Source organism: Oncorhynchus mykiss, chromosome 13 (genome assembly GCF_013265735.2).
Source record: "Oncorhynchus mykiss isolate Arlee chromosome 13, USDA_OmykA_1.1, whole genome shotgun sequence".
In the NCBI taxonomy this organism is placed as follows: Eukaryota; Metazoa; Chordata; class Actinopteri; order Salmoniformes; family Salmonidae; genus Oncorhynchus; species Oncorhynchus mykiss.
In genome coordinates, this window is record NC_048577.1 from 3469901 (window position 1) to 3492630 (window position 22730).

Here is a 22730-nt window from a genome sequence, read left to right on the forward strand (position 1 = left end):
AATAACTATCCAGGCACTCTGGCGTTGCGCCGTGCATAAGAACAGCATTTAACCGTGGTAAATTTGCCATATACCACGCCCCTTCGGACCTTATTTCTTAAATAGACCATTCAACCTTAATTCTAGGGTGACCAGACGTCCCCGATTTTGGTGGCCAGTACCCGGATATTGCCGTCCCAGAAAATGTCTCTGATTAGGCTTGAGAAAGGAAAAGTTAAGTTGAGTCTGATATTTCCATTAAAAGAATGGCTATCCCATCCCTGTCCCAAGCTCGTATGCTCCCGCAGCTTTGCCACGGGCCTTTTTATGACAACGTCTGATCAGTGATACATTAACCACCATATGAACAGCCATGTCCAGGTTTTGGTGACAGGTTTTTCACGATAATATTCTAACATCGTAATAAAAACAATATGCAATTTCAGATTTTCCTTTAGGAAAATTGGCACCGGACATCACGACAGGGAATTTGCCGGACATTTTAGAAAAGTAACGGACATTCATATGCATTCAGACCTAACCTGACGCAGCCAGCGCCATCAATAAACGAGGGATGTTGGCCAAAGGAGACACATTTACATGTTCTTACAAAAACACACTATTCCTTGTGTTTTGATGTGTAGCATAGGCAAAACTTTATATATATATATAAAAAGGGCTACTTTCCGAAAACATGAATTGTCCTCCTGTCGTGGTGACTAGTACGGGCCGCCTCCCAGACGTCCTACTGGGTCCACTGCCGCGCGGATGGTCTTTGCCTGTGGATCTTCTCTTGACCGCAGTATGGAAGGCCGCGGTATGAGCCTCTTTCCTGGTGAGGGGGGCCTCTCGGTGCCTCTACCGGAGGCTGAGTTAGCAATGGAGCCCTGGGCTTCACTTTATCAACCCGGGTCACCCCTCTTGGTACATCTCTGCTTGCCGCAGAGGTTAGTTCACTCCTTCCTTCTGGAAACATTTCACCGGGTAGTTGGTGACACGGTATACTACCCGTCAGCGGGGGTTATTTCTGTGTACAACACCAACGAGTAATCCGATATTTATTTACCGTCCGCTCGGGCGCTATTTTAGCGTGGCCCAGTTCTTACTGCGTGTTATCTCGTATTACACGCAGGATACGTTCAACCGTGGAGTTATACTTGGTTATTTGTATGCGCGTGGCATAGTCTCAGACACTCCTGCTAGCGTTTCTAGTTGACCGGACAACACACTCGCCAAATCCCGGTTATAGGGTTTCAACTAAAACTAATTTATTTAAATAAATTCTGAAATACTGAAAGCAGGGGTTCAGCACTTCATCTGAGTAAGGACAAACTCCAGCCTACTCATTGCTCTTCACACAGTCACCCTCGAGCTCCCCTGTGGTTTCCTGCTGGAGCCCACAATATGGACTCGCTGCAGGACACCTAAGGTGAAGCTGCCTGAGCCTGTAGTTGTTATAATGCTACTCTTCTTCTTCAACAAATCATTTAACTAGTTAATGAAACCCAGTAACACTTCTCTTTTAGTTCCACAGTTTCACAACTGATGGAATTTATTGTTTTATTTATTTATTTAAATATTGCAATTACAATTCAGTAGCTTCTAACAATAGTAATTGAGTTCTGTTCTTACCTCAAGAGTCTTCTAACAATAGTAATTGAGTTCTGTTCTTACCTTACCTCAAGAGTCTTCTAACAATAGTAATTGAGTTCTGTTCTTACCTTACCTCAAGAGTCTTCTAACAATAGTAATTGAGTTCTGTTCTTACCTTAACTCAAGAGACTTCTAATACATCAGTCAGCTCCTGATCTGTGTTCCCCAGAATCTCCGCTCCTCTCCCCGTCTTTGACATGGGTTTTTATACTCCTGAATTCCCCAAGCCCATGCCTCTTTTGACTACAGCCACACAAGACATCCTCAACCCGACACGTGACATTTAAAGCAACGTTCTGTAACACAGTGGTTCCTTTACACGTGATGTCTACACAGAGTCAGATAAACACAGTGGTTCCTTTACACGTGACGTCTACACAGAGTCAGATAAACACAGTGGTTCCTTTACACGTGACGTCTACACAGAGTCAGATAAACACAGTGGTTCCTTTACACGTGACGTCTACACAGAGTCAGATAAACACAGTGGTTCCTTTACACGTGACGTCTACACAGAGTCAGATAAACACAGTGGTTCCTTTACACGTGACGTCTACACAGAGTCAGATAAACACAGTGGTTCCTTTACACGTGACGTCTACACAGAGTCAGATAAACACAGTGGTTCCTTTACACGTGACGTCTACACAGAGTCAGATAAACACAGTGGTTCCTTCGTAGGTGATGTCTACACAGAGTCAGATAAACACAGTGGTTCCTTTACACGTGACAGTCAGATAAACACAGTGGTTCCTTTACACGTGACGTCTACACAGAGTCAGATAAACACAGTGGTTCCTTTACACGTGACGTCTACACAGAGTCAGATAAACACAGTGGTTCCTTCGTAGGTGATGTCTACACAGAGTCAGATAAACACAGTGGTTCCTTCGTAGGTGATGACAATCCGTGATGTCATCTGCTTCGTGTCTCACGTGCCATCAGGCAACTCTACCAACTCCATCCCAGCGTTGAGATCTTACAGGGTGTGACCAGAAATGAATCTCCGCCCTCCAGCAGTGGATCATCTGCATAGTCTACCTGCACCAATCAGGTGGAGGGAGGAGTCACCAATCACTTCCTCTCTGCCTTTAACTGGGTTCTGTTGCTCCCCAACTGTCTGTGGCTGAGGCTTCTCCTCTCTGCCTTTAACTGGGTTCTGTTGCTCCCCAACTGTCTGTGGCTGAGGCTTCTCCTCTCTGCCTTTAACAGGGTTCTGTTGCTCCCCAACTGTCTGTGGCTGAGGCTTCTCCTCTCTGCCTTTAACTGGGTTCTGTTGCTCCCCAACTGTCTGTGGCTGAGGCCTCTCCTCTCTGCCTTTAACTGGGTTCTGTTGCTCCCCTACTGTCTGTGGCTGAGGCTTCTCCTCTCTGCCTTTAACTGGGTTCTGTTGCTCCCCAACTGTCTGTGGCTGAGGCTTCTCCTCTCTGCCTTTAACTGGGTTCTGTTGCTCCCCAACTGTCTGTGGCTGAGGCTTCTCCTCTCTGCCTTTAACAGGGTTCTGTTGCTCCCCAACTGTCTGTGGCTGAGGCTTCTCCTCTCTGCCTTTAACTGGATTCTGTTGCTCCCCTACTGTCTGTGGCTGAGGCTTCTCCTCTCTGCCTTTAACAGGGTTCTGTTGCTCCCCTACTGTCTGTGGCTGAGGCCTCTCCTCTCTGCCTTTAACTGGGTTCTGTTGCTCCCCAACTGTCTGTGGCTGAGGCCTCTTCCTGTCCTTCTTCTGCTTCTTCTTCCTTGTCTCAGTGTTACCATGACTCTGACTGGAGACTGGAGGGAGGAGTCACCAGGTCCTCTTCCTTGTCTCAGTGTTACCATGACTCTGTCTGGAGACTGGAGGGAGGAGTCACCAGGTCCTCTTCCTTGTCTCAGTGTTACCATGACTCTGTCTGGAGACTGGAGGGAGGAGTCACCAGGTCCTCTTCCTTGTCTCAGTGTTACCATGACTCTGTCTGGAGACTGGAGGGAGGAGTCACCAGGTCCTCTTCCTTGTCTCAGTGTTACCATGACTCTGTCTGGAGACTGGAGGAGTCACTAGGTCATACTAACTAGGCTCATTCATGACACACCTCACAGTTCAGCTGTTAGAGATTTCAGCACTAAATGTATCAGGGCATTGCATGCATAGACCTATAGCCTTAGGTGTCCACTGTATGATCTTAATATTTTACGTTCTATTTATTTATATATAAATATATTGCCTACAGCGCATTCGGAAAGTATTCAGACCCCTTGATTTTTTTCCCACATTTTGTTACGTTACAGCCTTATTATAAAATTGATTAAATTGTTTTTTCCTCTCATCAATCTACACACACTAATGACATCACAATACTCCATAATGACATCACAATACTCCATAATGACATCACAATACTCCATAATGACAAAGCAAAAACGTTTTTTTAGACATTTTTGCTAATTTATTAAAAACAAAAACAGGCATATCACATATACATAAGTATTCAGACCCTTTACTCAGTACTTTGTTGAAGCCTCTTTGGCAGCGATTACAGCCTCGAGTCTTCTTGGGTATGACGCTACACGCTTGACACACCTGTATTTGGGGAGTTTCTCCTATTCTTCTCTGCAGATCCTCTCAAGCTCTGTCAGGTTGGATGGGGAGCGTCGCTGCACAGCTATTTTCAGGTCTTTACAGAAATGTTTGATCGGGTTCATGGCGAGCGTATTATATGGTGAGCTACTGAGTGGCTAAGACAGACAAGCCCCATACTATTGTGAAGGACTTAATTCTTCCTGCTGCTGCGGATATGGCTGGGACAATGCTGGGGGGAAATGTCCCCCCAAAAAACTATACAGACAATGCCTCCATCAAACAACACTGTTTCACGACGCATCAGTGACATGGCAGGAGATGTTTTGAAACAATTACTGCTTCGCATACAACCCAGTGAATTATATGTGTTTACAGCTGGATGAGTCAACATACATAGCAGTCCCGGCACAGCACCTGGTATGTCTGTTACGTTTATGGGGGTCAATTAAGGAAGACATCCTCTTCTGCAAACCACTGGAAACCAGGACAACAGGAGAGGATATTTGTAAGTACTGGACATCAAATGGACTTCGGTGGTCAAGATGTGTTGGTATCTGTACTGATGGCACAAAAGCCATGACAGGGAGACATAGTGGAGTGGTAACACACGTGCAAGCAGTTGCTCCCGACGCCACTTCGGTACACTGCAGCATCCACCGAGAGGCTCTTGCTGCCAAGGGAATGCCTGACAGCTTGAAATACGTTTTGGACAATACAGTGAAAATGGTTGACTTTGTTAAATTAAGGTCCCTGAACTCTTGTGTATTTTCTGCACTATGCAATGATATGGGCAGCGACCATGTAACGCTTTTACAACATACAGAAGTGCGCTGGTTATCAAGGGGCAAAGTATTGACACGTTTTAAAAAAATTGAGAGAAGAGCTTAAAGGTTTCTTTACTGACCATCATTTTCACTTGTCTGACCGCTTGCATGATGAGGAGTTTCTCACACGACTGGCCTATCTGGGTGATGTTTTTTCTCGCCTGAATGATCTGAATCTAGGATTACAGGGACTCTCCGCAACTATATTCAATGTGCAGGACAAAATTGAGGCTATGATTCAAAAGTTGGAGCTCTTCTTCTCTTCTTGGAGCATTAACAAGGACAAGACACGTCTTTTCATCATTGTATGATTTTATGTGTGCAAATGAACTCAAGCTTACAGACAATGTCAAATGTGATATAGCGAGCCACCTGAGTGAGCTGGGTGCGCAATTATGCAGGTACTTTCCCAAAATGGACGACACAAACAACTGGATTCGTTATCCCTTTCATGCCCTGCCTCCAGTTCACTTACCAATATCTGAACGAAGGAGCCTCATCGAAATTGCAACAAGCGGTTCTGTGAAAATGTAATTTAATCAGAAGCTACTACCAGATTTCTGCATAGGGCTGCCCTCAGAGTATCCTGCCTTGGCAAATCGTGCTGTCAAGACACTGATGCCCTTTGCAACCACGTACCTATGTGAGAGTGGATTCTCGGCCCTCACTAGCATGAGAACTAAATACAGGCACAGACTGGAAAATGATTTAAGACTGAGAACTCTCTCCAATACAACCCAACATTGCAGAGTTATGTGCATCCTTTGAAGCACACCCTTCTCATTAACCTGTGGTAAGTTATACACAATTTTTTGATGAACAAATAAGGTTTTATATGTAAGATGGTTAAATAAAGAGCTAAATTATTGATTATTATTATATTATTATTATATATATTATTATTTGTGTCCTGGTCCTATAAGAGCTCTTTGTCACACGAGCCGGGTTGTGACAAAAACTCACACTCATTCTTATGTTTAATAAATGTATCGTATAGTGTGTGTGGCTGCACCACTCGGGAGCCCAAACACAATCCTCACTCCTGCTCTGACTCTATTTGAAGGACCTGATCAAAGCCATTGATTAGGAAATAATTAGGTTCATGATATCATTAGTTACTGTATCCTATTGCAGATATGTATGTTTAATTAATTGACACAACACAGCACATTATCTTCACTTTATTGAAGCTCCCTGATGTTGCTAAGAAACCTGATGACCTGACAGCAGTAGCATACCTACATCATGTGAAGACAGTCAGTGTGGCAATTCTGCATAAGGTATTTGATTGAATAAATCATCACTGCAACAACTTTCAATCTCTCAATTCAACAAACCGTTCAGTACCTATTTGGAAATTCTCTAGTTTTACGTCCTGTTTGTCTTTACACTCCAGTGTGGCATTTTCGCCACTACAGTAGGTGGCGGTAATGCGCATTTTCAGTTGGTTTGCAAACATTACAAAAAAACAAAACAACAGCAGAATCAAAAAGGTGAAGAAGAAAATAGGAAGTAGTCGACGAGAAGCTAGCTAGCATGTTTAATATTTAGCTTAGCTGCTTCACTTCAGAATACAGTACTAACTCATTAACAATCTCTTGAACGGATTGTAGCTGTCTTGTCATTGACTACGTGTTGTTGTTGTTGGTACGTGGGTAGGACAATATGAGCGGAGAGAGAGAAACGTTGTTGGATGGAATCGAACAGAGTTTGTGGAATTTAACCGAGAACAATTTACGTTACCTGTGTGAACGTTGTGGAATAGCTGGTCAAGATGGCCTCGACGTTAAAGGGAAGAATTATCGCTCGTTGCGTCGTAAAATAGAAGAATATTGTGAAAGTGATGATTTAATGAAATTAGAGGACCAGGGAATGTCTTGGTTACTCCAACTGCAAAACGACATCAAAACGATACAACGAGATGCTATCCTCAGGCAGTCAGCGCAAGTGGACACACTGGACGGCACCGAGCCAAGCAGAACCGAGAACGATGGGGGCGCTGAGAGCTCGACAGACCCGGATCCAGAGAGACACATACCACCAGAACGGAGGGAGAAAGTGAGTGACGGGAGTATTAAATCCCAGACGGACACTTCACAGTTACTGGCCAGTAGATCAGAAAACAGATACAGATTAGCTCAGCTTCAGTAGTCTAGAATCGCAGGCTATTTGGCCCGATCTAGGATCAGTTTAGCCTTTTGGATCATAACGAATTAATTATGTACATAAGGGGTGTGGGACCTGATCGTAGATCAGCACCCATACTCTGAGACATTTTATTAATATATAGGCCCAGATCCTTATTACTCTAAGACTACACTGACACACTCTCAATTTTGTTCTGTAGGACTCAGAAGACCCATCCTCCAGACAGTCTCCACCCAGTTCTTCAGAACCCCAACTCTCGGCGTCATCACCGGGTCCCGACAGCAACCATGGTGACCAGAGGTCAAAACTAGGTAGTCTGCGGATAGTTCTACAAAAAGTTGTTGTCGTCAAGGAGGAGGAAGACGACTGGGATTGTTGTGTTACAGGTAAGTGATTAGATGTGTTAAGATGAGATGTGCTTTAATGTCCATTAACTTAGAACACTTTGTGTTAGTTTTTGTGTTAGTGCTGGATGGAACGAAAGACTGCACAGTCTGTAGATAATTAAGCCTTGGGACAGGATGTACAAGTACACCCACTGGACAGGACATTATTCCCCAGGACCAAATGAAGAATAACAACATGAGCTGGAGTCACTTGCCTCTGTTCCTTATTCTCTCCCATCTCTGTCCCACAGGTGAGAGTCCCAACCAACCGTCTGCCAGTGAATATAGTCCCTCTTCATCGGAAGAACCAGAACATTCCGAATCCGAAGATCCTGAACATTCCGAATACGAAGATCCTGAACATTCCGAATCGGAAGAACCTGAACAACGACGAGCGAAACGCAAAACTAAGACTCACTGCTGCCTAGCGTGTGGGAGGAAGTTTGTCTCCTTGTACACACTAAGGAGACACCAGAACAGGACACACACAGGAGAGGAGACGGAGAACAGTACACACACAGGAGAGGCGACAGAGAAGAGTAAAAGACAGAGTCCTGCTTCAGGAGAACCTGAACAACAGAAGAGGAAATGGGGAGTCAGGAAGACCCACTCCTGCCCCGAGTGTGGGAGACACTGCCCATCGTTATCAGCACTGAAGGTCCACCAGAGAATCCACACCGGAGAGAAGCCTTACCTCTGCTCTGAGTGTGGGAAGGGCTTCACTTATCAAAGTAGCTTGAGATTACACCAGAAGAAAGACTCAGCCGACAAGGTGACCTGCTGCTGTGGACAAGAGTTCTCCTCAAAGTGCGTTCTGGAGGTTCACTTGAAGACGGACACGGGAGCCAAGCCTTACACCTGCTGTGTGTGTGGCAAAGGGTTCGGTAAAAAAGAACGGCTAAAAGAACACCAGCGATCCCACACAGGAGAGATGCCTTACTCTTGCTCGTTCTGTGGCAAGGGTTACTACCAAAAACCGGCTTGGAAAGCCCACGAGCGAACGCACACCGAGGAGAAGCCCCTGTGCTCCGTGTGCGGACGGACCTTCTCTAATAAGACTACGTTAAAAGTCCACCAACGAACACACACAGGAGAGAAGCCTTTCCTCTGCTCTGAGTGTGGCAAGGGCTTCCTCAGTAAAGCATACCTGACGACCCACCAGCGATTCAACTGTTCCGGGGGAGAAGAACGACGACGAGCGAAGAGGTTTCACAAGTGTCCGGACTGTGGGAAGGAGTTCACACAAGCAAACAAACTGGAGAGACACATGAGAACACACACAGGAGAGAGGCCTTACCAGTGCTCTGTGTGTGGGATGAGGTTCAACCAGAAAGGGAATCTCAAAACGCATTTTAAAGTGCACACAGGTGAGTGTCCTCCTTTACCGTTAATACATCCTGATAGACTACTAGCTACTACTAACTGTCAGTGATCCAACCATGTTGTTTAAAACAACATGTAAACCATGACTTAGTATACTCATCCACACCTTAACAATAACATTGTTCCATGTTGCATTGGTTGAGTCCCAAACGACACCCTATTCATCTATAGTGCACTACTTTTGACCAGGGCCCATATGGGCCCACTGAGTTTCCCTGTGTCTGTCTATACAGGAGTGGATCCCAGTTTAGTGGCTGACATGGAGACTCCCTCTGAACAACCTCGGGACAACAGACGTAAAGCTGGGAGGCCACAACGCTGCCTCCATCAGCATGACGAGGAGGGAACCCAAAACCTACCGGCACCACAAACCCACCACCTCCCGGCACCACAGAGGGAGGGAACCCAAAACCTACCGGCACCACAAACCCACCACCTCCCGGCACCACAGAGGGAGGGAACCCAAAACCTACCGGCACCACAAACCCACCACCTCCCGGCACCACAGAGGGAGGGAACCCAAAACCTACCGGCACCACAGAAAACCACCATGTCCCCCAGGGGAGAAAAACACTATCTCTGCCCTGAATGTGGCAAGACTTACACCCGGGAATACGACCTCCGAGTCCACCTCAGAACGCACACGGGAGAGAGACCGTACCAGTGCGATGAATGCGGAAAGACTTTTGTTCGGAAACAAGGGCTCCGTCAACACCGACGGTCACACGCTCCCAAGCCCATGGGACCGACCCGTCAGTTAGGCAGGCCCGTCAGCATGGGTTCCAGTAGCAGGAGACCGAACCAGTCACCCAGGATGGGAAGCTCCAAGCAGCAGTTGTCCAGGGTTGATAAAGCCACGCCTCCGTTCTCTAGTGTAGAGAGACCCATGCCGTTGCACACAGTGGAGAGACCCATGCCTTTACATCGAGTGGAGAGACCCATGCCGTTACCAGACATGGAGAGAGAACACTGGCAGTACTGGCATCTTTAAACTCCACGGCTATGGTCTGCACCCTATTCCCTATGTAGTGCACTGCTTTTGACCAGGGCTCATGGACCAAATGTGTAGTGCACTATAAATGGAATAGGGTGCCATTTTGGACATTGCATGTCTCTCATGACTAAACAGAACTGTTATTTTTGCTTCCGTTTGTGTGTGTGTGTGTTGTTGTTGCTTCCTCATTTGTGGTCAGTATAATAATCGTTACCGCTGAGCGAGATAATCTTGCCAACTGTAGTTATAGTGTCGTACATATTTTTAAATCAACAAAAAAATGAAGCGATTGCATTTTTGTTCATTCTAGTGTTTTAAAAAAATATATATAAAAAAAAATGTTATTTTACATATTCAAGCTGTAATGATGCAACAATAAGAATCCACAGAGACGTACGTGTCATAATGCCAGTATCAAACGGTCCGCCCTTTTTCTATATGCCTTATAACATTATAACATTTTGATTTCATTGACAGTATAAGCAGAGATGGCTAAGTTGTCAGAGATGTCATCTGTTGTCTTTACACTTCAACCCGGATGGTGGCGGTGTGTGTGTGTGTGTGTTGCTTCCTCATCTCATCAGTACAATAAAGTCTGCTGTGTTGTGTAAGATAATCATTCCAACTGTAGTTGTCGTCCTGTGCATATTTTAAATCAACAAAAATGAAGTGTTTGCATTTTAGTCCTTGTGTGTTTTTTATATATCTTATGTTACTGATCGAAGCGGTCATGATACTAAGAAATCCACAGTGACTCAAGCATGTCATAATGCCATGGACCAATACATTAACATTGGGAGGAGGGGGGGGACGTATTTCTCTCTTTATTACCTTTATCTATAAAAACGTTTAACTTCAAAAACGGTCAGGCAGCCACGTTGCAAGAGACTTGTACTCTTATTATTGTCTTTGTTCTCCAGACCGCATGGGGGCGCTACAGCGCAAACACAAGACAACCTCATACCAGAAGTAGGAAGCCAAACAGTTCCGACAGTTTACCGAACTTCACTTATAACATCTCATCGTTCAAAAAAACACTTTTGCAGAAATAAAAAAAATGTAATGGAAAAGGAAGACCGCAGCTTTTAATTAAATAGCCTCAGGCGTTGGTATTTCTCAGCCTCCATCCAACGAGACTCGAGGTTACGACCAACAACATTGCAAGTCATCATTATACATTTTAAACTCAACTAGTTTTCTAGTTATCTCAGGGATTAAATCCCTATGCTATGGACGAGGTAAGAATGTGTATGTGTGCTCGCCATATCTCTTTTCTGCAATCTGCTCCGCGGTTGCTATACCAAATGTTGTGGCTAGTTAGTAAATCAAAGTTGCTCAGTATTTTAAAGACTACAGTGAACGGTAGCAACATCAGTAACGTTACTAGCTGACTATGTTGTAGCTCGCTGATATAATGTTTTCTAGTAAGATAACGTAGCTAGTTAACCAACTAGCTAGATGAATGACAATACAATCAACAGTAGCTGGTGTATTTTGGTTTGCATTGATTGATATCAAACGTTATTGGTCACATACACACATATTGAGCATAATTTATTGCGGGTGTAGCGAAATGCTTGTGTTCCTGGCTCCAACAGTGCATTAATATCTTAACAATTCACAACAACACACACATCTAAAAATCAAAGAATGGAATTAAGAAATGTATAAATATTAGGACGAGCAATGTCGGAGTGGCATTGACTAAAATAGATTACAGTATATACATATGAGATGAGTAACGCAGTATGTAAACATTATTAAAGTGACCAGTGATTCCATGTCTATGTATGTAGGGCAGCAGCCTCTAAGGTGCAGGGTTGAGTAACCGGTTGGAAGTCATCTAGTGAGGGCTATTTAAAAGTCTGATGGCCTTGAGATAGAGGCTGTTTTTCAGCCTACCTGTCCAACTTTGAAGCACCTGTACTGACCTCGCCTTCTGGATGATAGCAGGGTGACTATGTTGTGGCTCGGGTGGTTGATGTCCTCAATGATATTTTTGGCCTTCCTGTGACATCGGGTGCTGTAGGTGTCCTGGAGGGCAGGCAGTGTGCCCCTGATGATGCGTTGGGTAGACCTCACTACCCTCTGGAGAGCCCTGCGGTTGCGGGCGGTGCAGTTGCCGTACCAGGCGGTGATACAGCCCGACAGGATGCTCTCAGTTGTGCATCTGTAAAAGTTTGTGAGGGTCTTCGGGACCAAGACAAATTTCTTCAGCCTCCTGAGGTTGAAGAGGCGCTGTTGTGCCTTCTTCACCACACTGTGTGTGTGTGTTGACCATTTCAGATGGTCAGGGATGTGTACGCCGAGCGACTTGAAGCTTTCCACTGATAGTTCCTAACCCAGTTCTACTTAGCTGGAAAGGTTTATTTCAGAGAGAAGTTGTATTTTTTTCCATAGCAAGCAAACAAAAAAATTGCCTTGCTGTTAAGGATGGTGTCATATTGCTTAGTCCATCTTTCATAATGTAGCTTGTTGTGAAAACTGCGCTGTCACTCTTCATCATATAGGACTCTGAAGACCCGTCCAGCCCGTCTCCATCCTGCTCCACTGAACCCCAACCCACGGTGTCCCCGGGTCCTGACAGGAACCATGGCAACCAGGAGGACAGTAACCATGGTGATCAGAAAGACACACCGCAAGGTCAGGAGAGGGTTACTGTGAGTCTGGACATCAACAGTGAAACACCAACATTTAATATCGTAGTCAAAGAAGAAGAAGAAGACTGGGAACTAGATAATACAGGTGGGTAGCTGGAGCCAGGCTAACTTGGGATGGGTCCCAAAGGGAATACTAATCCCTATCTAGTCCACTACTGTTGACCAGAATGGCACCCTATTCCCTATCTAGTGCACTACTGTTGACAAGGGCCCTATTCCCTATATAGTGCACTACTGTTGACCAGAACCCTATGGCTATGGTCAAAAGGAGTGCACTTTATAGGGTGCCATTTGGGGAGCTGTCTTGGATTGCTTTGCCATCAATCCTGCAACAGGAGAAGCACAGGAGATGTTGTAAAATAAGGGAGAAACCCGGTAGGTCTGCATATGCACACTGAGTCTGACTCAGTCTCACTGACTATATCTGTCCTGTCTCATCCCCACAGGAGAGAGTCCCAGCCATCACTCTGAAGCCGGGGAGAGACCCTCTACATCAGGAGAACCTGAGTCTGACTCAGTCTCACTGACTATCTGTCCTGTCTCATCCCCACAGGAGAGAGTCCCAGCCATCACTCTGCAGCTGGGGAGAGACCCTCTACATCAGGAGAACCTGAGTCTGACTCAGTCTCACTGACTATATCTGTCCTGTCTCATCCCCACAGGCGAGAGTCCTAGCCATCACTCTGCAGCCGGGGAGAGACCCTCTACATCAGGAGAACCTGAGTCTGACTCAGTCTCACTGACTATCTGTCCTGTCTCATCCCTACAGGAGAGAGTCCCAGCCATCACTCAGCAGCCGGGGAGAGTCCCTCTATATCAGGAGAACCTGAGTCTGACTCAGTCTCACTGACTATCTGTCCTGTCTCATCCCCACAGGAGAGAGTCCCAGCCATCACTCTGCAGCCGGGGAGAGTCCCTCTACATCAGGAGAACCTGAACAACACCAGATGAAACGCAGAACGAGGCAGAAAAAGACGCACCCATGCCCAGATTGTGGGAAATACTGCCAGACATTATCGGCGCTACAAATACACATGAGAACCCACACAGGAGAGAAGCCTTACGCTTGCTTTGTGTGTAAGAAAACATTCATTATTAGACAAGCTTTGAAAACACACCAGCGAACACACACAGGAGAGAAGCCTTATACCTGCTCTGAGTGTGGGAAGGGCTTCGCTCATCAATGTAGTTTGAGATACCATCAAAAGAGGAATTCTGAACAGATTAAAACAGACCCGAATGAGAAGATGACCTGCTGCTGTGGACAAGAGTTCTCCTCAAAGTGCGTTCTGGAGGTTCACTTGAAGACGGACACGGGAGCCAAGCCTTACACCTGCTGTGTGTGTGGCAAGAGGTTCAATAAAGAATCATTGAAAGAACACCAGCGATCCCACACAGGAGAGATGCCTTACTCTTGCTCTTTCTGTGGCAAGGGTTACTACCACAAACCGGCTTGGAAAGCCCACGAGCGAACGCACACCGAGGAGAAGCCCCTGTGCTCCGTGTGCGGACGGACCTGCTCTAGTAAGTATACGTTAAAAGTCCACGAGCGAACGCACACAGGAGAGATGCCTTTCCTCTGCTCTGAGTGTGGCAAGGGCTTCATCAGTAAAGGACTCCTGATGACCCACGAGCGATTCAACTGTTCCGGGGGAGAAGAACGACGGCAACCGAAGAGGTTTCACAAGTGTCCGGACTGTGGGAAGGAGTTCACACAAGCAAACAAACTGGAGAGACACGTGAGAACACACACGGGAGAGAGGCCTTACCAGTGCTCTGTGTGTGGGATGAGGTTCAACCAGAAAGGGAATCTCAAAACGCATTTTAAAGTGCACACAGGTGAGTGTCCTCCTTTACCGTTAATACATCCTGATAGACTACAAGCTACTACTAACTGTCAGTGATCCAAACCATGTTGTTTAAAACAACATGTAAACCATGACTTAGTATACTCATCCACACTTTAACAATAGCAATGTTGCATTGTGTCTCTCCTTTCTCTCTGTCCGTTTTGTCTGTCATGCAGGCAGGGATCCCAGTTTGCTGCCTGACATGGACATGAGGACGACTTCTTCAGAAGCAGCGAAACAGCCTCCGGATAACAGACATAATGTTGGGAAACCACAACAATTCCTGAATCAGATTGGCAAGGAGGGAACCCACAACCATCCGGCACCACAAACCCACAACCTACCGGCACCACAAACCCACAACCTACCGGCACCACAAACCCACCACCTACCGGCACCACAAACCCACCACCTACCGGCACCACAAACCCACAACCTACCGGCACCACAAACCCACAACCTACCGGCACCACAAACCCACAACCATCCGGCACCACAAACCCACAACCATCCGGCACCACAAACCCACAACCATCCGGCACCACAAACCTACAACTATCCGGCACCACAAACCCACAACCTACCGGCACCACAAACCCACAACCATCCGGCACCACAAACCCACAACCAACCGGCACCACAAACCCACAACCATCCGGCACCACAAACCCACAACCATCCGGCACCACAAACCCACAACCTTCCGGCAGCAGCGCAGAGGGGGGGAAGCCACCACCTCCCGGCAGCGCAGAGGGAGGGAAGCCACCACCTCCCGGCAGCGCAGAGGGAGGGAAGCCACCACCTCCCGGCAGCGCAGAGGGAGCCACAGAAACCCACCATGTCCCCCAGGGGAGAAAAACACCACCTCTGCCCTGAATGTGGCAAGACTTACACCCGGGAATACGACCTCCGAGTCCACCTCAGAACGCACACGGGAGAGAGACCGTACCGGTGTTATGACTGCGGGAAGGCCTACGCCCGGAAAAACAATCTCCAACAACACCGGCGGTCGCATGCTCCCAAGCCCACGGGACCGACCCGCCATTTAGGCAGACCACCCAGGGTGGGCTCTAGTAGTGGAAGGTCCAACCAATCACCCAGGGTAGGAAGAGCTAAGCAAAAAATGCATACATCAATGTAGATATGAGAGACTCATGCCCTTACCGCAGATGGAGAGAGGACACTGGCAGTTCTGGCACCTTGAAACACGGGGCTGGGTCTATATCTTCATCCCAAATGGCACCCTATTCCCTATATAGTGCACTACTTTTGACCAAGGCCCATATGGGGACCTTTAAGGGCTCTTCTGAAATGCAGTGCACTATATAGGGAATAGGGTGCTATTTTGGACACTCACAATGCCTCTTATGACTACAGAATCGTTATTATTTCTGGTGTGTGCGCGCACGCGTCTGTATGCACGCGTGTATTTGTGTGTGTGTTGTTGTGATCAGTGCAAAACTGTCCACTGTGCTTTGTAAGATAATCATACTATGTAATCCTGTGCATTTTATTTCTTGTTTATTTTATATATATCTTATTTTACTTATTGAAGCTATCATGATACTAAGAAATGACTTGCATTTCATATAACGCCATGGTCCAATAAATGAACATTTGGGGAAAAACGTCGCTCCTTTATTACCCCTTATCCAGGGCACGATACACCGACGTCACAGATGCGCGACTCTTTCGGGCGGCAGTAAGGAAGCCATCGTGATCTGCTCTCGTTCAACATAGCCTAGATTTACGTTTTTATTACTTCTAAATAAAATAAACGTTTTGGTGTTCTTATAGGCTTACAATGATGGTTTGATTATTTCTTTAACAGTCGCTAAGATTATATTTGGTTGTGATCTTAGCAAAATAACTATTTTTGGATGTAGCAGTTGTTAGCTAGAATGCTAACGCTCATTGATTATAACCTGTCGCAAAAGCTAGCCAAAAGAGACATTTTACTGGTTTAAGTGTTTAAGTATAATGCAGTTGATTTGTGATGATGACACAAACACTAAATTAATCAGGACATTCATATGAGCCTTAAAATCCAAGTATAATCCAAAAGTAGCGTGAAATGCACTCATAAGCAACATGTAAATAGATGCTTTTTTTGGCTGGCGTTCTATAAGAACTCCCTCTTGTTCTTCGTGCGGCAATGTTTTCAAACAGAAAGGGGTCTGTCTATAAAACATTTAAATTCAGAAGCGGTCAGATGTAACTACCAGAATAAAGAAAACACCAATATAAGATGTGTTCTTAATAGGACGCTGGGTTACCACGAGCAGTTAGAACATCTTCAATGCACCTTGGCATAAATTCTACACGTGTCTGGAACTCTATTGGAGGGATGTGACACCATTCTTCCACGAGAAATTACATCATATTTTGTTGATGGTGGTGGTGGAAAACACTGGTTCTGGCCTTGCTGCAGAATCTCCCATACCTGTTCAACTGGGTTGAGATCTGGTGACTGAGACGGCCATGGCATATGGTTTACATTGTTTTCATGCTCATCAAACCCTTCAGTGACCACTCGTTCTCTGTGGATGAGCTAATTGTAATTCTCGAAGAAGTCACTGCCATCAGCATTTAAATGATTCACCATAGGTTTCGGCCAGGGCTCTCCAACCTTGTTCCTGGAGAGCAACCCTCCTATAGGTTTTCGCTCCAACCCCAGTTGTAACTAACCAGATTCAGAACATCAACCAGCTAATTATTAGAATCAGGTGCGCTACCTGAAGGTTGTAGCAAAAACATACAGGACGGAACAGTGTTGGAGAGGCCTGGTTTAAACATACCAGAAAATGGAAAATGTGTGGAGTAAAAAGTCCATGATTTGGAGTAAAAGGTGGTCAAAAATTTAAAGTACAGATACCCCCAAAACTACTTATGTAGTACTTCAAAGTATTCACACTGCACCACTGCAAGAAATCCTAAATCTATTGCCTTTAACTTCCAGACCGCATGTCGGCGCTAAACCGGAAGTAGGAAGCCAACGAGAGTTTGACAGTTTATTTAAATGTACAACATTGTAACGTTAGCATTGCTATTTGTAAAAAAGAATACAGTAACTTTCGATTAAATATTCTCAGGTGTTGGTATTTCCCATCCTACATCCAACGATACGCGAGGTTACGACCTACAGCATTGGCAGTCATCATAAGTTAAAACTAAACTAGATTTATATCTTAATTTATCAGTTAGCTAGCTAGCTCAGGGATTGATTTACAATGGAAGAGGTAGTAATCTGAACATGTGCTAGCCACATCACTTTTCTGCTCTGCAAACTGCTCGTTTGTTGCTATACCAAATGGTGCGGCTAGCTTGCAAGTCGAGTTGCTCAACGCATGCTAGTAACAGCAGTACTAGCTAGCTACGTTTGTGTTGCTTGATGATGCGACTTTGTTTTCTAGTAGGTATCTAACGTTAGCTAACTGGCCAGTGCTAGCTAGCTAGGTGAATGAAAATACAATAAATTAGCTGCTGTAATTTGGTTTGCATTGATTGATCGTTTTTAAACCAAGTATTTTTAGTTTGAACGGTTTCTTTACTGAGAAATGGTAATTTCTATAACAAGCAGAGACATTGCCTTGCTGTTGAGGATGGTGTCATATTGCTTAGTCCATCTTTCATAAGGTAGCTTGTTGTGAAAACTGCGCTGTAACTCTTCATCATATAGAACTCTGAAGACCCGTCCAGCCCGTCTCCATCTTGCTCCACCAAAACCCAACCCACGGTGTCCCCGGGTCCTGACAGGAACCATGGTGACCAGGAGGACAGTAACCATGGTGATCAGAAAGACACACCGCAGGGTCAGGAGAGGGTTACTGTGAGTCTGGACATCAACAGTGAAACACCAACATTTAATATCGTAGTCAAAGAAGAAGAAGACTGGGAACTAGATAATACAGGTGGGTAGCTGGAGCCAGGCTAACTTGGGATGGGTCCCAAAGGGAATACTAATCCCTATCTACTACACTGCTCTCTATGGTCCATCGGGCTCTAATCAGAAGTGGTGCACTATATAGGGAATAGGGTGGCATGATTTGGGACTCAGTCTTGTGTGTTGCCATAAATATGAGAATGGGAATAGCATGGGAGGTGGTGTAAAACAATGGAGAAACCCAGTAGGTATGTACAATAAACTTAGACTCAGTCCCAGCCATCACTCTGCAGGCGAGGAGATGCCCTCAACATCAGGAGAACCTGAGTCTGACTCAGTCTCACTGACTATCTGTCCTGTCTCATCCCTACAGGAGAGAGTCCCAGCCATCACTCTGCAGCCGGGGAGAGTCCCTCTACATCAGGAGAACCTGAGTCTGACTCAGTCTCACTGACTATCTGTCCTGTCTCATCCCTACAGGAGAGAGTCCCAGCTATCACTCTGCAGCCGGGGAGAGACCCTCTATATCAGGAGAACCTGAGTCTGACTCAGTCTCACTGACTATATCTGTCCTGTCTCATCCCTACAGGAGAGAGTCCCAGCCATCACTCTGCAGGCGAGGAGATGCCCTCAACATCAGGAGAACCTGAGTCTGACTCAGTCTCACTGACTATCTGTCCTGTCTCATCCCTACAGGAGAGAGTCCCAGCCATCACTCTGCAGCCGGGGAGAGTCCCTCTACATCAGGAGAACCTGAGTCTGACTCAGTCTCACTGACTATCTGTCCTGTCTCATCCCCACAGGAGAGAGTCCCAGCCATCACTCTGCAGCCGGGGAGAGTCCCTCTACATCAGGAGAACCTGAGTCTGACTCAGTCTCACTGACTATATCTGTCCTGTCTCATCCCCACAGGAGAGAGTCCCAGCCATCACTCTGCAGCCGGGGAGAGTCCCTCTACATCAGGAGAACCTGAACAACACCAGATGAAACGCAGAACGAGGCAGAAAAAGACCCACCCATGCCCAGATTGTGGGAAACACTGCCAGACATTATCGGCACTACAAATACACATGAGAACCCACACAGGAGAGAAGCCTTACACCTGCTCTGAGTGTGGGAAGGGCTTCACTCATCAGTGTAGTTTGAGATGCCACCACCTGAAGAAACACTCTGAACAGATTAAAACTGACCCGGATGACACGATTGGCTGCTGCTGTGGACAAGAGTTCTCTTCCAAGAATGTTCTGGAGGTTCACTTGAAGACAAACACTGGAGACAAGCCTTACACCTGCTGTGTGTGTAAGAAGACCTTTACTCATAAAGCATTACTGAAAGTACACCAGCGATCCCACACAGGAGAGAAGCCTTTCTCTTGCTCTCTGTGTGAGAAGAGTTTTACTCAGAAAGGAAACTTGACAACACACGAGAAGTCGCACGCCGGAGAGAAACACCCTTGCTCAGTCTGTGGAAAGAGTTTCACTCAGAAAGGCTATCTGAAGATTCATCAGCGGCTTCACTGTTCCGAAGGGGAGTTGAGTTCCTCTGTATCAAGAGCACTTGAACACCGACAGAGGAGAGCGAAGGCGACTCACAGATGCCCAGACTGTGGGAAGGAGTTCCCTCAAACATATTACCTGGACAGACACATGAGAACACACACAGGAGAGAGGCCTTACCAGTGCTCTGTGTGTGGGATGAGTTTCACGCAGAAAGGAAATTTAAAAACGCATCAGAAAGTGCACACGGGTGAGAACACGTTATGCTGTCATTGATTTATTATTATTATTATTATTGATTAATCATGATTGATGATGACAGCCTACACTCCTAACAGCTTCACATTAGCACGTTGCATTAGCTTCACATAGCACGTTGCATGTAAACTTTAATGGAAGTGGTAGGACCCTGGTTTGCAAGCTACAAATAGTGTGTGGGCTACAGAGTGAAAAGAAAAAATGAAATGGCATTAAAACAAATAGGGCATTTAAATGACATTAAAACAACTAGGAAATAGGGTATCTGAAACAGCTCACACTGTTTCTTTCCCACAGGAGATTATCCCAGCTCCTGGTCCACTGGTGAAGGGAGTCCCTGTACATCGGGAGAAGCGGAACAACACCAGGAGAACCACGCGGACGTCACATCTCACGGCTGCCTCGTGTGCGGCGAGGAACACTCTAACCTCCCAGAACTACACAAACACATGAGATCTCACACGGGAGAAAAGTGCCTCGCCTGCCCTGTGTGTGGCAAGACTTACCCCAGAGAATTTGACCTCAAAGTCCACCTCAGAACACACACAGGAGAGAAACCCCACGAGTGCATTGAATGCGGCAAGAGCTTCGTTCGTAAACAAGGGCTCCGGCAGCACCAGAGGACACATGACGCCAAGCCCATCGGACCGACCCGCCAGTTAGGCAGGCCAAAGCAGTTAACCAGGGCTCAAATGTCCAAGAAAGTGCCAAAGATGGAGAGTGACGCAGGACTGCCAGTACTATGACAATTAGCTGCAACTTTGTCTCTTAGTAGGTAGGGTTCTTCTCCCTGAAGCTGTGTCTGTGTTGTCGCCATCTCTGATCAGTTAGATAATCATGCTAACTCTCACTCATCTCATCAATCAACATATTATGATCAACAAAAAGGGGGGGGGGGGGTCCCTTTTTTGGGGGGGGGGGTCAATTTTTCATCAATGCTGTGATGGTGCTAAGAAATCAACAGTGACTTGTAGCCCACTTGTGAAATGTTCCTCACTGAGAATAACCATGTCATGATTAATAAAGTAGCATTCTGGTTATGGTTCCTGTTGTCTTTCCCTCCAGCTCAGATGGTGGCAGTAATGTCCAGGCAGGAGAGGACCTGAAGGACACAAGGAAATAGTCATGTAGCTAGCTAAGCTAACGTTGGATAAGCGGTTGTTTACGTTCTCACTTCACTGACTAACGTTAGCTTGCAACTAGCTAGCGTAACCTTTCTTTGAGCTGAACGCAACAAGGAAAGAACAACATTTTTGTTCTTCGTAGCAAAGCCAGCAACGGTGGATTAATGCAGGCACAGCGTCCTTCTCGAGATAATTTCGAGTTCATTCACAATGCAGGAGGTTAGCTAACGTCAGCTAAGTAGCTAACTGGTTGGAGCCATAGATATCCTATTAAATTACAAGAGGGGCTACGCCATAAACCCTCAAAGTTCCATAGTGGAGCCAAAATGGCAGCCATCTTGGTCAGGGAGAAATACAAAACCAGTCTTAATTGGTATGAACGGCAGTAGGTGATGCATTTCCTGCTTTTACTGATGCAGGAAAATAAAAGTAAGGCATGTGATGTATCAGAAATGGTGTCATAAATTACATTCAACCTAAAATGATTGGTTATAATTATAAATACCTGTTATACAGGTTTTATACAAATGTTCTGTATAAATTGTCTCTAAAATATTTGCAAACAGACCATAAATGTCTCCATTTTTTTTTTTATTGGGAAGCTGTGACTGCTATTATATCATACAATATTAGTACTTGTTGCATTTACAAGTTGTCTAGTTAATTTAAACAATTGATGTAATCATTCCTGTAAAACTGCCTGGCTAGCGAGCTAACACATATACAGTGCAGATACATTCTTCACATTAGGTGAGATTCTACATGTTATTCTATGTGTAACTCACAGAGATCCTATTCAATTAGATTAGGTGAGATTCTACATGTTATTCTGGGTGTAACTCACAGAGATCCTATTCAATTAGATTAGGTGAGATTCTGCATGTTATTCTATGTGTAACTCACAGAGATCCTATTCAATTAGATTAGGTGAGAATCTACAAGTTATTCTGGGTGTAACTCACAGAGATCCTATTCAGTTAGATTAGGTGAGATTCTACAAGTTATTCTGGGTGTAACTCACAGAGATCCTATTCAATTAGATTAGGTGAGATTCTGCATGTTATTCTGGGTGTAACTCACAGAGATCCTATTCAATTAGATTAGGTGAGATTCTGCACGTTATTCTGGGTGTAACTCACAGAGATCCTATTCAATTAGATTAGGTGAGATTCTGCACGTTATTCTGGGTGTAAGAACCTGTGACGGAAACCATGACTGCTAGACTGTAAGTCAGGTTTAGGGTCAATTTGAATTGAAGGCAGTCAATTCAGGAAGTGATTTGAATGTAAAATGGAAAAACTTTATTTAATTTTTTTATTCATCTTTTATTTTTCAACTTATTGAGAAGTCATTGAAAATAGATGCTTTTTCTTTCAATTATTGAATTGAAATGTCAGTTTACATCCTGAAAGGATTGACTTAAACTCAAATTGACCCCAACCCAGGTGTAAGTGGTTATGAGTGACTGAAAGTCTGGTTTATCACACATAGTTTAGCACAGCTCAACATTAGTAACGCTACATCATGGAACACTTCGC

At 45.4% G+C, this 22730-nt stretch overlaps 3 protein-coding genes across 6 annotated transcripts; all 3 read left to right on the top strand.

The window, feature by feature from the left end:
* Positions 1-6488: 6488 nt before the first annotated feature.
* Positions 6489-10604, top strand: LOC110487172 (oocyte zinc finger protein XlCOF6). 2 transcript variants are annotated; one of them, XM_036942185.1, is made up of 5 exons: positions 6489-7068; positions 7358-7544; positions 7796-8911; positions 9161-9266; positions 9324-10604. In XM_036942185.1, the coding sequence occupies exons 1-5, from the start codon at positions 6676-6678 to the stop codon at positions 9916-9918; spliced, it is 2397 nt and encodes a 798-aa protein (XP_036798080.1). In that variant the 5' UTR covers positions 6489-6675; the 3' UTR covers positions 9919-10604. The 2 variants fall into 2 exon arrangements, with proteins under 2 accessions (XP_036798080.1, XP_036798079.1); XM_036942184.1 differs by having other exon boundaries at positions 6490-7068; positions 9161-10604.
* A 218-nt stretch (positions 10605-10822) lies between these two features.
* LOC110487325 (zinc finger protein 79) lies at positions 10823-16227 on the top strand. Of its 2 annotated transcripts, XM_036942203.1 has the most exons (5): positions 10823-11159; positions 12432-12666; positions 13458-14420; positions 14608-15155; positions 15189-16227. In XM_036942203.1, the coding sequence occupies exons 1-5, from the start codon at positions 11151-11153 to the stop codon at positions 15570-15572; spliced, it is 2139 nt and encodes a 712-aa protein (XP_036798098.1). In that variant the 5' UTR covers positions 10823-11150; the 3' UTR covers positions 15573-16227. The 2 variants fall into 2 exon arrangements, with proteins under 2 accessions (XP_036798098.1, XP_036798097.1); XM_036942202.1 differs by having other exon boundaries at positions 10824-11159; positions 14608-16227.
* Positions 16228-17387: 1160 nt separating this feature from the next.
* LOC110487178 (zinc finger protein OZF) lies at positions 17388-22730 on the top strand. Of its 2 annotated transcripts, none has more exons than XM_036942248.1 (4): positions 17388-17843; positions 18111-18342; positions 19227-20060; positions 20366-22730. In XM_036942248.1, exons 1-4 carry the CDS (start codon positions 17823-17825, stop codon positions 20812-20814), a joined length of 1536 nt encoding a protein of 511 aa, XP_036798143.1. In that variant the 5' UTR covers positions 17388-17822; the 3' UTR covers positions 20815-22730. The 2 variants fall into 2 exon arrangements, with proteins under 2 accessions (XP_036798143.1, XP_036798144.1); XM_036942249.1 differs by having other exon boundaries at positions 17388-17670.